General features: G+C 35.8%; 1 protein-coding gene across 22 annotated transcripts in view; it reads right to left on the bottom strand.

Annotated features, from left to right (window-relative positions):
* SLC7A2 (solute carrier family 7 member 2) overlaps positions 1-17588 on the bottom strand; it is an 82988-nt gene that overhangs the window by 5586 nt on the left and 59814 nt on the right. For 17 of the 22 annotated variants that reach the window (XR_005859132.2, XR_006939041.1, XR_005859131.2 and 14 more), the window contains 10 exons: positions 14404-14791; positions 13155-13310; positions 11234-11399; positions 10501-10637; positions 9786-10008; positions 7087-7226; positions 3430-3532; positions 2111-2316; positions 1677-1843; positions 617-725 (listed from right to left, as the gene is read on the bottom strand). Coding sequence is in view for 18 of the 22 variants with exons in the window: in XM_040699000.2 (XP_040554934.1) it covers positions 617-725; positions 1677-1843; positions 2111-2316; positions 3430-3532; positions 7087-7226; positions 9786-10008; positions 10501-10637; positions 11234-11399; positions 13155-13310; positions 14404-14791 (1795 nt within the window). In the remaining 4 variants the exon portion in view is untranslated. Of the gene's footprint in view, positions 1-616; positions 726-1586; positions 1844-2110; positions 2317-3429; positions 3533-6548; positions 6686-7086; positions 7227-9785; positions 10009-10500; positions 10638-11233; positions 11400-13154; positions 13311-14403; positions 14792-17478; positions 17502-17588 lie in introns of those variants that run through there. The other 5 variants (XM_025149688.3, XM_046940172.1, XM_046940166.1 and 2 more) reach the window with 3 other exon arrangements.

Below are 17588 nucleotides of genomic sequence, written 5' to 3' on the forward strand. Positions count from 1 at the left end.
TGGCTGAGCGAACTTTCCAAAGCCAGGTATTAGAATGATAGCTCAGACTTCAGGCCTTCCCTCTTTGTATAGAAAGTGAAGGTGCTAAATTCCAGTGCATCATTTTTGCATAACTGACTGCTTTGCCAGAATCACAGAATCACAAAATTGTAGGGGTTAGAAGGGACCTCTAGAGACCATTGAGTCCAACCCCCCTGCCAAAGCAGGCTCCCTAGACCAGGTCATGGAAACTAGTATCTCTAATTTATGACTATGTAAAATCAATGCAGCTTTCCATATCTTAAAGGAGAATGTCTGATGTAGCAAAAAGAAAACTTACAAAAAGATTTCAGCACAATTTTAGCTAAGTAGACTAGAAATAAAAGTATTGTAACTTACTGGAATTAGTTCTATAACTTTGATTCTTCCTATTACCTCAAAACTATTTTTACCATTTTGGCTGTGTATACATATCCCTTCTAAGGTGTGATTTATTTTTTTTAACTAGAAATACTAAATGACTTCTACTAAAACATAGACTTTTGCTCCAATATTTGAAGGCAAAGTATTGAATTATCTAAGACAGGATCCATCAGTCCTAACAAAGGAGGAGATTTAAATGAGCAGATGTACCTACCAAGTGCCATCCAGATGCTAAACCTGATCCAAGTGTCTGCACTTAATTGTACCATTAGATAAATATTTACCAGGATACTGAGTGATGGTAAAAATGGCAATAATGGAACCTAAAGGGAAATATTTAAAATATTCATAATATTAAATATCATTTCTTGCATGTATCAATTATTTATGTCATGCTTGAGTTATACAACATGAGCTAGGGGTGACAAATCTCACTAAAAAAGAATAGCAACATTTTCTTATTGAAGTATATTAAAATTTTCTTTCTCAGTAATTAATGACCAATTTCTACATACCTTAAACATTTAAAGTAAATTATGTTTAAAATATGTTCTCTAAGGTTGTGAAGATAAGCTTTCAATGCATACTAATGAAGTCCTGAATGTACAGCTCAAAAGTATTATTTCCACCTTTATAGATATATCTCTTTTTTTCCAAATTGCCTCCCCAGTTCCATCAGATTCTTTTGTTTTCATCACTATGATTCACTGTTTCCATTATATAGTCCCTTAACTAACTGAGCTTAGAACATAAGTGAAAGCTCAAAACGAAAGGCCATACTTCAGGGAGGTATGAATTGCACTGTGGTCCAAATCACTGCAGACAACGCAGATAATCCAACTGTACACTAATCAGTTTCTGAATTGTTTTCTAGTGTCTGAGTGTTCAAACTGAGGACTAAATTTGCTTGTGCCTTAACAGTGTGCACTTTGGGCACGTGTCTGAAAGAAGAAAAGCTAGAAGATCTGTGTTGCCAGACCCACTAGTTATAACAGCAACCCAACAGTTATGCCCTTTTTGTACGACCACATTCATACATGCATCACACATTCAATCTGTGGGCAGCAAAATCCTTTTCCTAGTTCTGAGATCTGGATAAGACCTATACATGATTCAGCTGTGAGCATCCACTACAGTCACCAAAAAAACCCTATGATAATAGCAGTGCAATAATGAAAAACTACCTGAAAAAGGGCTGTCTCTCTCTCCCTCTGCCCCTCTCCCACTTCTTAGAGTACATCCAAACCTCCCATTAGAGCTATTATTTTATTCACCATAAAGGCCACTTTCTGCTGGTTCTGCGGCTGCCTTTGGATGAGGAGAATGGTAACTATGAAGGACACCACCAATGTAGCAAGAAGGCAAATACTCCAGGGCTCCAAGTTAGCAATGAAATGAGTCCCATATGTAGTGAGAGCACTCAAGCCACAAACCAAGAAAGCTGTGTGAAAAACAAAATGATGGAAATAGCATTGAAGAGGAAGCGACTTTTAAGAAGAATGATAGTGGAACTTCGGTATGAAATGCTATGAAAATGGTCAAGTAATGGAAAATACACAGGATTACAGATTAATTCCATCATGAAATATAAAAGCATTATCCAGAATGATGCATTAATGATGACTGAAGAAAGGTATATTATTATTGAATGTTTAATTTTGTCTGTAATAAAATTCCATTACTTACATTAAAGTTGCATATTACTTACCTAGCAGACCCACTAAACAGTTAACAGTAGTTGCAGTCTGTTCTGTAGGTAAACTGGATGGATTAATCAGAGTCTGAAGACTGAAGTGGCTCTCCTGTATCATATTTATCTGTGATTCACTTACTGCAGATTCTCTTTTTGATGCAGCCAAGGTTGCTTTTTCTGGAGAATATTTGGGTTGCTCATAGGTTAAACTGGGTTGGTACCTGTGCAAAAAAAAAAACAAGTGGAGTAATACATAATTAAGTTTACTCTGGGAATTGAAGGAATACGCCTCTAGGAATACATTTCAGTACTAAGTGCTTTGCAGTAGAGATTGAGAATTTCCCAATATGTGAGAGCATTTGATTAGTCACTATCTTACATAAACAGATTGTGGCAACTTTTTTGCCATGTTTGTTTGTTTGTCAGTAGTTTTTTAAGCTATATGACCGCACCAGTGGGTCAGATAAATTATCAGTCTTGCACAAAAGTGGGGATCTGGTGGTCAGTAGCAGGGAAAGGGTAAGGAAGTTTCTGCAGTGGCAAGTTCATTCTTTTTTGCTTCATATAAGGGGCCTATTAACTGGAATAAACTGAAATTTTACATCTCTTTTGTTAGAATGTAAGGGTATTTTTAAAAATACATACTTTAGATAAGTCAGTATGGGATAAAATAGTCTTCTCTAAAGTGGAAATTATTGAAATATTGAATTAATTCAAGCTGCATGGTTTCCGAGGCTATCGATTTAGCCTTATGTGATAAGTAACAAAGGTTGGCTTTTTAAATTACAAAGAACAGAATAAATACAGAAATGGCCTACGGCTATCAATATATTGATATTATTAAACTGTTTTACAAACAGAAGACATAACAGAGTTTTACTGACAATTAGTGATGATCTCAATTATTGAGAGCTAATATTTGTACTCTCTTCTAGGCTACCAGATCTTGAAATGTTTTTCTGGCCTTTCTGACTTCTGGCAGGACAACACAAAGCAATTATTTTAACATCTCCATCTTTCACATACAGTCACCACAATGTGATAGGCCCAAGGTACAGCATGAATTGTATCTGTATTAAATTATCTCCTGAAAAGAGAAGGTGTCTAGATTTCACATGAAACTTTTATGTGACTAACTGCTATACTGATACAACAGTATATCAGTGTTTTCTTCGACAGGTAAAATGTTTCTCAGCAGTTACTTATATGCATACAGATAGCTCTCAAACATTTAGTTATAAAGCAAAAAACATCCATTGTAGCGTGACTCCTGTTCAGATAGTGAACAACACAATACAAACCACAGTAAAACAGAAAAGTTGTTTTTGACTCACCTAAGAATGAGGACACAGGTTGCCACAAGTGAATAAGCAAGAAGTGTGCCAATAGACATTATGTCCACTAAAGCCTTTAGGTCAAACAGAAATGCCATAATACCTAGAAAAGAAAAGAAAATGCACAATTTGTATGAGGCTTACATTCTAAGTCAGGATTTTAAAGTCCGTCACCAGTGTAACTTCAAACTGTTCTACTGAGAGCAATATGAGTGAAATCATAGTAATCCTTAAAAACACATTTGAAGTCATAGCCAACATTCCTGAACCTAATTTCCTACAGGTGGGAATCTCATTCATATAGATAGGCACACTGATGGGCCATACAGTCATACTGAATAATCAAGCAATTTGTATTGGATTTATTTAGACAGAAGTACTTGCATACGTGGCTTGCTGAATGGGGGCCACATTAAAATACATCTTTATAGCAAAGACTCTGATGCTGTGAAAGAATCTCATAAAGTTAAGAGATGGCTCCCACTGCAAAACAGAGAAACAATGATGCGACCCAGTAAGTATGTAAAAATTCCACCGATTTCAGAATAGTCTCCATGTAAATTTGTAGTTTCCTTTAGTAAAACAGGTCTCTGCTTTGCTTATTTTTTTTTAAATTATTTTTCTAAAACCTTCAAGTGGCATTCAAGACAGCAAAATCTCACAAGCAATGATATTCTTAAGATCACTAAAATAGAAATTTCCGTGGTACTCTGAGTAATTATGGCAGATGTTTTGTCTATAGAAGCTAATGTCACCTTCTTCTGGAGATTCATTTTTGTCTATGCTGTTTGCACACAGAGAACTCATAGAGACATTAGCACAATTAATTGAAATTAACTGCCACTAAATAGAGAGCCTAGCATTAATTGATATATGGTATTAATTGATATATGGTCAAAAAACTCTTAAAGTATTTGTATTTTACTCTATTGAGATATATAATCTATAAATATTTTATCTTTTTAATCATCACTAATCTTATAATAGAAGAAAAAATCAAATGCAGCCTTTATACATTGTACGTGCATGCATACACAAACTTTCCTATATTCAGAACTGCTTATATATAATATTTACTTTATAAATACTTTTAATATATGTGTAGACAGGTGTATCAGTGCACAAAAACACAGAAACACACATTCCCCTCTTTTTGGATTCTGACCAAAACATGACTTCAAAAAGCACAATGGCTGTGTTATATAAGTTCTATTTCATCTGCTAGTCTTCTCTTCCATTGAAGGAAGGAAAATCATCCTGTTTTCTTTAAAGAGGGTGGATGTTCATAAATCCAAGAAGTCATTAATTGTAAGATGTCGTAACTTCCTATATATGGCAAATTTCTGAATATCTCATGGCTTTGAATTCTCAAAATGTGTAGGTAAGCAAAGCTGAGAAAGAATAGAGCCTGTAATAACCAAATATAAAGTAGCTATGTTTAATTTTAAATTCTAGCTTTAAAAGGCTACTTTGTAGCCAAGGTCATTTTCTTACACACTAGATCACACTGAAAAATTCTTGTAAGTTTCTGATTAAGAGAAAAAAAAAGATGTTTTTTCACCTCTCTTAATTCTACTCAAGTTCTACGTAATGATGGAAGACAAATTTACAGTTAAGGAACTGTAAATGGACAAATAAATATTTCTCCGTGTTCAGAGGTTCAGAATCGTGATTAGGATACGTGAAAAAGTAAGTCACGGTAACAGCATGTGACAACTGACTCAGCTTTAGTCATGACCTGGTAACTTTAATTGAGGCAAAGCACCTAACAGGCTAACAGGATAAAGGTTAACATTTCTTGAAGCTATAAAACAATCCATACTAGGATTTAATAGGAAAATCAGATAATATGAGCTGTTGCACTTATTTTTAACTACCCTGGCAAAACTATTTATGACCACAAGTTACCAAACATGCATTTAAAAAAAAAAAAAAAAAACAGATTAAGCTGTCTCCAGATAAATTATTCATACACCAAATTTCCCACAATGTCTAAAAGCAAGTCCACGTGACTGCTGTTGCACAGCTACAGTAAGGGCTGTACAGCTACATCAAGTAGTTTGCCCTTTAGGTAACATGGCTTTCTTTCTCCTCTTCATCACCATGATTTCAGCGAAAGGCGTTAACTTCATCCCACATAATTGCACTACCAAATTATTACAGAGGAAAAAGTCAGCAACATAAATTAAAAGTCAAAATAGAATGTTGTCTTAGTTCTGAACTCACTTTAAACCAATGTTAACCAGGTTGCAAAATGTTATAAGGCATGTCTTTCATATTTTAGTTTTAAGGCATTTATTTGCCTTGAAGTTAAGTATATCCAGTGCTTCCATTTTCTTAAACAATTAGACATCCCTCTGAATTAACCCAGTGGAACTTGGGCAGTGCCATTTCAGGAAGTATGGACAAAAATGAAACAACTGTGTGTCAAAAATTTCTCTTTGTGAAACACAGCAGTTGGCAGCAGCTCCCAAAATGCTCTTTTGCTAAAATATATGTGGGCGTGTATATATATATATATATACACACTTATATATGTATATGTATACACACACAAATATATACATACATATATATATATATATATAAGTTCCCCAACACACACACAAACACGTATCCCTCAACTTGGTAAGCTTGTACCAAAATAGAACTGTTTTTCTTTAGAAGAAAGTGAAAAGAAAACCTGTGTATGTATTTTACACAAAAGCTGATCCCACTGCAAATACAGATTTTTTTTCTCATGTCTCTTAATAAAAACTTGACAAGTGCTTTCCCTATTACAGATGTGGTACATATATCTACATTCATTAGACAAGTAAGCCCTATGAGGAGAATATCAGCCTAAGGGACTCAGATCAAGTAAGAAGCTTATTCACAGTAAAAGAAGTTAATATGTAAGAATAAATAAATAAATAAAATCACTTTGAATTCTGTGACATTAACGACACTACCACCATCAGGATTGGTATGATTTAGAGTTCATACACCCTTTGATTTTATTCCCATCTTACATGCAAGGGAAGTTAACAAGCAGCCCTTTTTCAAAAAAATGAATTACCATGCACGTGCATACAGCGTTCAAATCTCAGTTTTAAGAAATATGGGCTTTGAGAGCTTACCAGAGATGACCCCTGCTGTCAAGGTGGCCAAAAGTGGTGCCTGCCTCTTACTCAATTTGGCAAGAAAACTAAAGAGTAAACCATCGCGTGCCATGGCAAACACAATTCGGGGCAAGGGGAACATAGAGCCGAGAAGACTAGAACAGAAAAATGTATAGTTCAAATACAAGTTATTAAAAGCACTGTGCTTTACTGGTAAACCCAACTACATGAAAAGAATGCTTGGAAGAGTTAATGGGTTCTGCTATAGTTTTGGTTTAGGCTCTGTTTTGCTGCTCTTGGTTTTCTGTTCAATTGACCAGTGTTGTTCTAAGGTTTGTTGATTATTTTGAACCTAGGCTTTGAAAGCTCTTGAGATTAGCAAACAAATACAAAATCTGTGGTAAAGAAAAGTTTCACTAGTAACCTACTTTACCTGGTGACAGTTATATTTGATCAGTGAAAAGCAAATCAAAATTGCGCAACAGTGTTCTATTTCCACATATGCAACACGCTTAGCAGTGTATCTTTCTTTACAAGGATCAACTCTCAGTCTCACCTGCTACTGCACCAGACGATAGAGTAGCAACTAGTGGGGTCTTCGTTTTGGAATTGATTTGAGCTAGACATTTGAAAAGCAACCCATCCTTCGCCATAGCATAGATTACACGTGGCATTGGGAAAATGGATCCAAGAAGACTGAGTAAAAAGCAAACACATGCAACATAGCAAACACAGTTCATGCAGAGCTGTACCATGGAAAAGATAAACAATGCTAATTAATGGCATGTACATAAACTTATGATCATAAGACAGCAGAGCTGTATCATGGAAAAGATAAACAATGTTAATTAATGTCATGTACAGAATCTTATGATCATAAGACAAAATCAGAAAGCCCCACAGCCAAAGATACTACAGATCAGACAGGAATAGAAATGTCTTTTTTTTCCCCCATAAAGTTGATAGCCTTGTTTGTTTGATTGATTGATTGTTTTTAATTTAGGAATTGGAATTTCTTCACTAAAGAGAATTTGGGTTAGCAAAATAACTCTTGCCATCACTGTAGTTCTTGGGTATTAGTGGACCAGGAACATATTCCAGGTCACACTAACTGCAATTAAGCTTTAGTATTCCTCAAAAAAGTCTGTCAGTCAGCAGCAGCAAGTCAATAAGCATTAGCAGCATCTTATATGCTTCACATTTCCATGTGAGGCTGCTGATTAACAGGAATTCAAAGTAAGCACCAACAGTTACAGTTGAGCACACTGTCTCTTTCCATTAAAGCTCCTCAAGCCAAGCTTTGCAGAGATTGTTTCCTTCATGGAAGGAGTAATTATTTTAGATTTGTTATTAGCAGCACACAGAAAGCTTTTAAACTGTCAATAACTCAAAACTCTTTTTAAACAGACTTCTTACATAAGGTACTTTCCTTCCCTCAAAATTAAATAATCATAATTATGAAAACAAAAAACCTTTGAAAGGACAAAAGGCAAATTTGTAGCCAATACAACCTCTGCAGCAGCATACTAGCATTTAACCAGCTGAATGGTTGCCTTAGGTACTTCAGGATGTCAACTAAACCACTTTAGAAAGGCTCAGATTTTACATACCACAGATGCTAAGTCCCTCTGGTAAGGCTCATGAGACTCAAGCATTAAGGTCAGATACAGATGAGATAATCTCATGAGACAAGCATTGCATATTAACTGATTTTGATGTATAAATGTTCTTTTCAAGAATGAATGTTTTCTACATCAAGTCAACAGTTTATTCTTCAAATAAGGATACTGTTAAAATCTACAACTAAATTTGTGCTGTTCTGACTTTGTACAATGTATTTATCATACTTCTCTTTAAGTGGATTCACATAAATAATGGAAATACCAACAAACACCTTTACCCAGAGGAAACAAGTTCACAACATAACATAATTAGAGGTAACCATACGAGTCAAAAGCAATAATCTGATTTTTTTTTTTTTGTTAATTATACCTCTAAACTGAAGAATATGATATACAATATCCTTTGATTTGCTCTAAACTGACACAAATCAACAGAATGAAAGATTAACCTCTCCAGATGAGGAAATATAACACTTCAAAATACCCTGGAAACAGACCAGGAGTTCAAATTTCTGAAATGGTGTTTTACTATCTCAGTTCATTTTGTTTTCCAGTATTAGTTTGCACTTATATGACTTTTACTATTTATCAGTATAGAAGAAAATTTGAGTAGAACCCCCTATGACAAGCAACTACAGTTTCAGAATGAACTGCATAAATTATATTCTTCAGTCAGCCACATAAGCTTTTATGTCATTCTGAAACTATTTCCTTTTTCTGCCACCTTCTACATCAAAATATTCCCTTCCTTTAAATCATCATCCAGCCTTAGCGTGACCATCTTCACGCTGATGCTCACCAGGGTTATCTCAGAGTACTGTTAGTATTCCTGCTTAAGCAGGTATGCCTTTTTTTCTTTGTGGAATGCCAGCCTGTACTCTTATCATTGAAGCTCACTTGGATGACTCCTTATCAACAAAGCCTCAAGAAGAAGACTGGAATCAGCATTTTTCTATTCCGAAATTCAAGCACTAAGCAATATTCTATTCTATGTAAGTGTTTACGCCACATTACTACTAGGCTGTGATATATATGAACACATGCTTATATATTCTATGTTTTCCCTGATCTTTGTAATTAAAATAACAGGTTACATTCACAGTTTTACAGCAGGCAATAAATTACCCTATTCTCACAGCTATAATCTACGTCTCAAATAATCCTACAAAATCACAGGAAGGAATGATATCAGAAGACAGACTGGCTATTGGAGAAAAACAGGTAATGAAGATGATAGGGCGAGCTAGGTATCTGTCTTTTCAATTTTGCCTGCAAATACGCAGAGTTTGTAAATTTCTTGATTGAGAATGGCCTGTAAGACAGGTCAAAGGCAGTGAGGTATATTTCATCAGTTAATAGAGGTAACTTGCAGGTCATGTGTCTGAAAGTACTTATTTTAATAAATAATTTTTGGATAAAAAGTAAAAGAGGCACAGTTCAGTAACAGTAAAGCTTAAACAGAAACATAAACTAATGAAAATATTGTGAAGAAAATCTGCTTAAGACTAAAACATGCTTCTAATACTAATGCTAATCCTCTGCATGAAGTGAGCCTTCAAAATAAACACATTAATTTATTTTTAAATGTTTTGTATCACCCATCAGCTTTTGCAAAGCATATCAAAGTCTTTACCTTGTAGACAAAGCACAGAGGGATCCCACTGCTACAACATATTTTGCAGGACCCCATCCAACATATGCAAATGCTACTGGCAGAGGACTTTTCTCATCTAGCAGATAATATGGCATCATAAGAGTCAGTGCAGCTGAGACTCCAAAATAGGCCATGAAGCAGACAAGCAAGGACACCACAATTCCTATGGGTATGGCTTTCTGAGGATTCCTGACCTCTTCTCCTGAAAATAAAAGAAAGAAAAAAACAAAACAAACAAACAAAAAACCATACACCAAAAACTGTTACTATTACATTCATCTTTACAAGATATCATCACAGACAAAGAAATGTGTTTGTAAGCCTAAAACCTCAGAATCATATCTACAGAATGAATTTTAAAATCTGCACAAATTAAGATCAGTTATTTTGTTGCCAGAAATGGCATTAAAAACAAAAACAAAAACAGGTATAATTAATGGACATAAAATACATTCTATATTTAGAATTGTCAAAACCCATCATTTCTAGTTATTTTCCTATAATTTCTAAGTTCTAAGTACTCAATCCAAACCATCCATATATAATTTAGAAGTGATATCTCAGAGAACTCTTAAAAATTGGTAGTCAATTAACATGATTCGGGCTAAAAAAATTCTAGAAAAGACAGATTATGTCACTTTGTCATCCCCCCCCCCCTCAAAAGCTATCATACACACACATATAAATACTATACCAGTTGTTGCAATGCAGTCAAATCCTACAAAGGCATAAAAACAGGTTGCAGCACCAGCCAATGTTCCCGTGAAACCATATGGCATAAAGCCACCACTCCCATATATACTTGTCACATAATCGTAGGATGAAAAATTCCTGTAAATAATAAAAATACAGCAGAAAAACACACTATTTTTTATTACTGGTAGGTCAAACATATACATCTTTCCTCCCCACACTTTACATAACAGCATGAGAAGACATTCATGTGAAAACTTCCGCTAGTCGCGGAACCGGGCCGGGCCAGCCCTTAAACCGTTGACAACTTGTAGGACAGAAATAACAGCAAATGGAATAACACTTGAATCTAGTAACTATCATCTTACCCCCTTTGCTGTTTGTGGCAGGATATTAAAATTTTAATGGTGTAAGAACGTGCTGTTGTCATACTCACTCACTGTAATTAATTTATGGCTTAAGGACAAGAAGCCAGTAACTTCTCAAACAGCCACAAATAAAAGTTATGAAATATGACAAGAGTTTATTTATTTATCAATTTATTTTAGGAAAATACAAACAAGAAAATAAAAACACTTTCTAAGATAAACAGAAAGTTTATCATTCTCAACAACCGAGCTATCTGTTACTAGAATACCTGCAATAGTGCAAAAGCATGTATGACATAAAATTGCTTAAAATAGGACAAAGACATTTTTAAAAAGTAATTTTAAAATATTTTTAAGAATAATTACTCTGCTATTTCAGAAAGGTCTATGAGATATTCTTCACTTATTCTCCAGTTGTCAACATCTCCTTTCACAAAACCAGAAATCATAACGAAGAGTAGAACCAAGATGTTAATAGCGGTGAAAATTTTATTCACCCATGCAGATTCTTTTACTCCAAATGATAGCAGACCTATAAAATAAAAGGAATTTTTAAACACAAACTGTCACGTACAGTAAAGAAATTATTTTCAAGAAGACATATTTGTCAGTACAACAAATAATACTAATAAAAACAGAAATAGATTTTATACTTTAAGCACAAATTTAGTAAATTGACAGCATGACCACAGACAAGTGTATTGGAAACCATAAAACCACAACCTTCATTAACTGTAGTCTTGAAGTATTTACAAGTATTTTGAGCAACTGTTACTGCTTTTCTGGGATTCTAGTTCATATCTCTATATTATGCGATGGAACAAGCTAATTAACAAATCCTTTAGAATAAATGCACGCCTCCAGTTCATATGAATTTGAATCTGATTTACAGACATTCTATTAAAAAAGTATGATACAAAATATTCTTGCCTTGACTTCCAGACTAGTGCATTTAAATGACAGGAAAGTTATTTCATCAGGATCCTATTGTCTAACAACTGTGAGCATACTAATATTTTATTGGAATAACAGGTAGAAAGCAGACCAGGAAAAACTGAAAAGAGTGGGGAAGTCTCTCTGGCTTCTCTGCACTGTAAGCATTGCCACTAATATCACATACATGCTTTCCCTCATTATTTAGAGATTAACTCAGAAAATGTTAAGCCTCTCAAGACAAAGTCTGAAAAATATCTGACTCTGCTAATGAGATGCTTTCTATATCATCATAGTACAGAAGCTATCATACAAGCTCCTCAAGTTTTCTGCATAAGCGGTATTTTAGCTACCATTTCTGGAGGTATGGGTGCTGAATCATCTCTACACTGCAATGTAACTCAGTGTAGATGCATCCTAAATCTAAAGGAATCTTTTTTTTTTTTTTAAATAACGTGGTTCTCAAATACTTTACAGTTAGAGACTTAAGCAATTTCTTCTTCTTCTTCTTTTTTCTGTTTTCTTCTCGTAAGTCAAACAAAACCAAAAACCAGATGGAAGAAACGAACTGAAGATTCAGTACAACCACAAATTAAGGCTTCCTATGTTATCCTACTACTCATCTTTTATGTACAAGGACCTATTAAAAGCTTAAGATGCACTGACCACTCATCGTATCATCAGGAGCTGAACGGAAATGTTTCCCCCAATAGTGAGTCCAAAAACACTCGTAACAGAACAAGAGGGTAAGTGTTAATATACACATCGGTTTAACTTTCTAGAGAAGAAAAGCTCTTGCTTTTATGTGATCTAAAGAGAGTCTGAACACAACTAATATTTCAGATGTGTAAAAACTCCAGTGAACACTGAAATGCTTCTAGTTGTTTAAAACAAACTATACACTTTAAAACACACATAGCATTTCCTTCACTTAATTTTAAGAACATTTACTTTTGGAAAGCAAATGAAAACGTGCAAAAAAGTTGCAGTATTTTGGAAATTTCTGATGCCTCAGAAAGCATATACTTGGTATCAGTCCTTGTAATTTAAAAATATGACAGAAGATTTTCCTGTATCAGTGTGTATCATAGGTTTTATAAAACCTACCAATAAGTGATTATTTTATGTTTTATCCTCAAGGAGAGTATGCATAATTTTTTTTTTCATATAAATTTAATTCCCCGAGTCATTTTGTCAATGCACAAATGTTTATCTCATCATCATCACAAATATTATTACATATTTCTGATAGGACACAAATTACAGCTTGGCGTTTTTTTTGTTGTTGTTTTTGTTTTTGACTGTAAGAAACACTGACATTATGACCATCATCAACGAGATATCTGCCTTTTACCTGATAAGAGCAATATAAGGAATACGGCAAAGAAGTCAGGATACTCTGCCAGACCAGGGTAATTCATTTTGAAGTAGGTTTTGAAGAAGTGACTGATCTGTTTTCCAAGAAGTTCATCAAAGGTGCCACTCCAGGCTCTTGCTACACTCGAGGTACCTTCATAAAATACATGCCTATTTAGAGTTTTGCATGAATGCAATGAGATTCAGTTACCTCTATTGAAATGGAAATAAAACTAAACATGCTGCTACTTTTATTTAAAGATTTTAACATCGTAGATTTCCACCTAGTTAAATGACAGCATACTATACTGCAACTAAAATATACAAATCTGTACTTAATTTGTTCCCAAAATATTGCAAAAAATATTTCTATACCATTTATATTTGATGTCCTTCTGGAAGACACTTATTTCAAAAGTCAAATTACTATGTGTATGTTAAACAAAACAAAACAATGGTTTAATAAATAACATGAAGGAAAGACTGTCCACCAGGAAGTAAAGCAAAAAAACACTAGGAAAATATATATCACTAGAGTTAGTATTCAAGACTAATGCTCTCCTCTGGTAAAGAATGTACGTGACTACAGCTAAATATAACCTTAGTCTTACCACTTTCCTATCGGGAATGCACTACAAAACAACACTCAGGTCTATTGATTTTGTAGTGGCTTGGGCAACAGTCCTGTAATTAGGTAGACATATACAGTATACTTATACAGTATATAGTAGAACATATACTTTTGGTATAAAACACATCTAAATCAAATTTGTCATCTTGCCAAAGCACTGAAGCAGTTCTTTGAACATCTCCCACGTAAGCGTTGTTATTACTCAGACCTGGTCAACTTTGTGTTTTATGAGATCACAAGACAGAACATTTAATTAGTATGAGATAATAGTAACAAGTTAGGAATTAAACATCATGACTTTCTTAAAGGGAGATATTATAGCGATGGGAGTGGGCTCAGGTAAACGTCTTTGCTGTACTTTCTACTGACTTTATTCTTGCTGATCAAATACAGCAATAAAATCAAGTTTATTCTTGTACATCATCTCTACTGTTTGACACATCTTGCAAAAACACTATTTATGAAGGAAATAACTTAATCAAATGACCTTGGTCATTTGATCCTAGTAGGACAGAAAAGCAACAGTAGCTAAGTACAGGGGCAGAAAGAAACAAATCCCTTTCTGATATCTGCTTCCTCAAAAGGCCTCAGGTCCCATGTTTGCTCTTAGGCTTACCTATAACATAGGATAAAATGAGATTCCAACCAGTGATAAAGGCCCACAGTTCACCAACAGCTACGTAAGTATACAAATATGCAGAACCAGTCTTGGGAACGCGAGCACCAAACTCAGCATAGCAGAGACCTGCCATCACAGATGCCAGGGCAGCAATGAGGAAGGAAACAACAATGCTAGGTCCAGAATCAGATTTGGCAACTTCTCCAGCAAGCACATAGACACCAGCACCAAGGGTACTTCCAACTCCCAGTGCTATAAGGTCCAGCGTAGATAAGCATCGGCACAACGAGTCCTCAAGACCTTCCCCCTTGATATTCTTCTTACGCACCAGGCACCGAACAAAGGTCAAAGCTGGTCCACAGGGCAACATGGTGGATGGAGAGCTCTGAAACAAAATAAATCATTGCAGTACACAGCAGGTAGCACTGTAACTGTGCAAAACAGCAAAATAAATGCATTTACATGAAGAACTTCAATCACACCTATTGATATATGTATACTCCTCCATGACAATGAATAAGTCTAAGATGATGAATAAGCATGTGCTTTTCCCCCACAAATCACTTGAGGGATTCAGTTATAGTTAGGACTTATTTCTCCAGGGAAATAGTTTTGGTTTACTATATTGCTGTAATAAAAAGAAGAAACTGCTTCTCTTTATCTGTTGTTGGCTTCTTATTAACCACTACTAATACAGTACCAGAACAGACATCTATTAGCTCATACATCATTAGGATTTTCAAGATAAGGATCAACATGAACATAAATACAGATTTTAAAGATGTAACACTACAATATCAAGACTATAAGCACCAAAAGCTTTAAAATACAGTGTTCTGACACAGCCAATGCACTGTTCTTTTGGATATTTCCTTCTGGGTTCAAATAATATGGCTTTTGCCTCTAGAATTCACTTTGGTAAAAACTGCTTGAAAAATTAAAGCAGTGTTTCTACTCCCTCCCACATCAACAAAGTTTCCCAGAACCAATTATCTTTAAAAGAGATGTATAAAACTCTTCCTGGTAAGCTTCTAACAACAGATAGGTAAGAAGAGTTTGGTAAGAATTAAGTGAAGCCATCTGCCATCTCCCCAGACTGACATCTACTGCTGCAATCCATATCATGAACATCCACGTTGTGCTCATGATTTGTTCAAAGCAACCTTCCTAAGCACAAGGACTGTTTTTCATTTAGACAAGTGTATTCTGCTCATATATCCCTCCATATCCATATCAGTCTTCTGGATCAGTACCAGGCATTTCTACTCATCACTAACAGCAATGATTTTCCATCAAGAAGGATGTCTTACTATGGCAGTATTTGCTCCTGGAACAAGGATTCAGAGGCAAGAAAACTGCCATTCTGAATGACTGCCTGTAAAAAAATGCCTTGAATATTAAAGAGAGAGAAATCTGAGCAGAAACATTTTCCTTCTCTTCCTGTAACTCCCCCAGGTACACTGTCATGCTGCTTCAGTCTTCAAAGAGACTCATTAAAAAAGTCTCCATTCAACTTTCAGGGAAAGGGAAGTTGGAAGTATAGTAAACAGACTTGAATAGCCCAGGCAGACACTTAGTGCTTGTTAGAAAGTTGATGGCTGTCCCAGGACTGAGCAAGGAGGTGAGGCAGGCAAGGTTTTTTGCTGTTTTGGTTGGGGTTTTTTTTGAGTGATCTTTTTCCCCCTCAAATAGATTGTTGATATTTCATTAACGGGAAAAGCTATTCTGGCAGACTTTGTTCTCTGAACATTAAACAATTTCCAAGGCTCTTGTTGTCCAAATGGATCTCAGATTACTCCACTCCTTTGCACTTCGCAATAAATCCTGAAGATTATAAAGTTGTCTATCACAGTGGCCAGCTGGGTGCTATTATGCTTTTCTCTGCTGAGAAGCAATCTTTTTAATAAAATATGTTGGTTTTTTTTTTCTGCTTCTACTTTCTCTGAACCCTGTGGAAAGAACAGGAGGGTGAACTAGGTGATCTCCAGAGGTCCCTTCCAAATTCTGTGATTCTTTGTTTCTGAACAGGAGGCTGGTTCTTGCCGACCACAAGTCAGTAAGGTGAAACACCTCATCTGACTCCAACCCACACTTTCTTCTTTAGTCTTCTTTGAAACTGTAGCACAAGCAAAGAAAAGGTAGAAGACACAGACTTCATAGAGACAAAAAAAAAAAAAAAAAAAAAAAAAAAAAAAAAAAACCCTCACACACAAAAGACATAATATTTTAGGTATATCCATCCTTTCTTAGCCCTGAAAAACACGTATCCTAGATGACCACTGCAATTCTGAATGCCTTACACTGGCTCCTAACTATCTAGGTATGCAAAACGAATGTCTGACTGCTACTTCACAACCTCTGTTGCTGTGCCCCAAGCCTGAGACGTGGGCCCTGTTCAGATTTGGATAAGACATTGGAAGAGTCCAGTACAGATCACTTCATACTTGACAGAAAGAACTGATGAGGTTATTTGGTCTCCACACAGGCCTGAATGGCACAGGTAGTAACAAAATGCCTTCAGAAATCACTGGCAAGTGATTCATCTAAGGTGTCACCTGTAAGGATATACATTACCCACTCTGGAAGAATATCCTGGGCACAGGTCCCTAAGGACATGTATTACTGAACAAGCACATCTCACCACAGCACTGCAGCTAAAAACACCTCATGCTCAGCCACTAACCTACAGAAGCAAGAAGGCAATGGCAGGGAGTGCCTTTTGGTGGCAGCACTGTCCCGGACAACCTCTCAACAACTGCAGCCACGCTCAGAAAGGGCCTTACTCCTGCTGCATTCAAAACACGTTGGGGCCTCTGCAACTTCTTTACCCCTGCTGCCACCAACTCCAGCTGGGCCCCTCAGGCCTGTCCCCACACAGCTGAGCAGTTCTTGTTCTTCTCAGAGGCTTCCTCACAGCTTCAGCTTGATGCTTACAGGCATTTATCTCTAGTAAGACATCTAGTAAGGCTAGAAGCAGATCCAATCCATTTCTTCTGTTCAAATCTGTGCCAGGTCTACTTTACAGAGACGTCTGTCACAAGCAAACATCTGTGAAGTCCACTCGTCACTGACCTTGGCAAGATGCCTTTGTTCGAAGCAAACTGAGAAGCAGCTTCTGACTCTGCTCACTGACTCATTGCACTCCTGAAACCTCTCCTGGATTAAGTTTTTCTTTTGCTACG

Source organism: Gallus gallus, chromosome 4 (genome assembly GCF_016699485.2).
Source record: "Gallus gallus isolate bGalGal1 chromosome 4, bGalGal1.mat.broiler.GRCg7b, whole genome shotgun sequence".
In the NCBI taxonomy this organism is placed as follows: domain Eukaryota; kingdom Metazoa; phylum Chordata; class Aves; order Galliformes; family Phasianidae; genus Gallus; species Gallus gallus.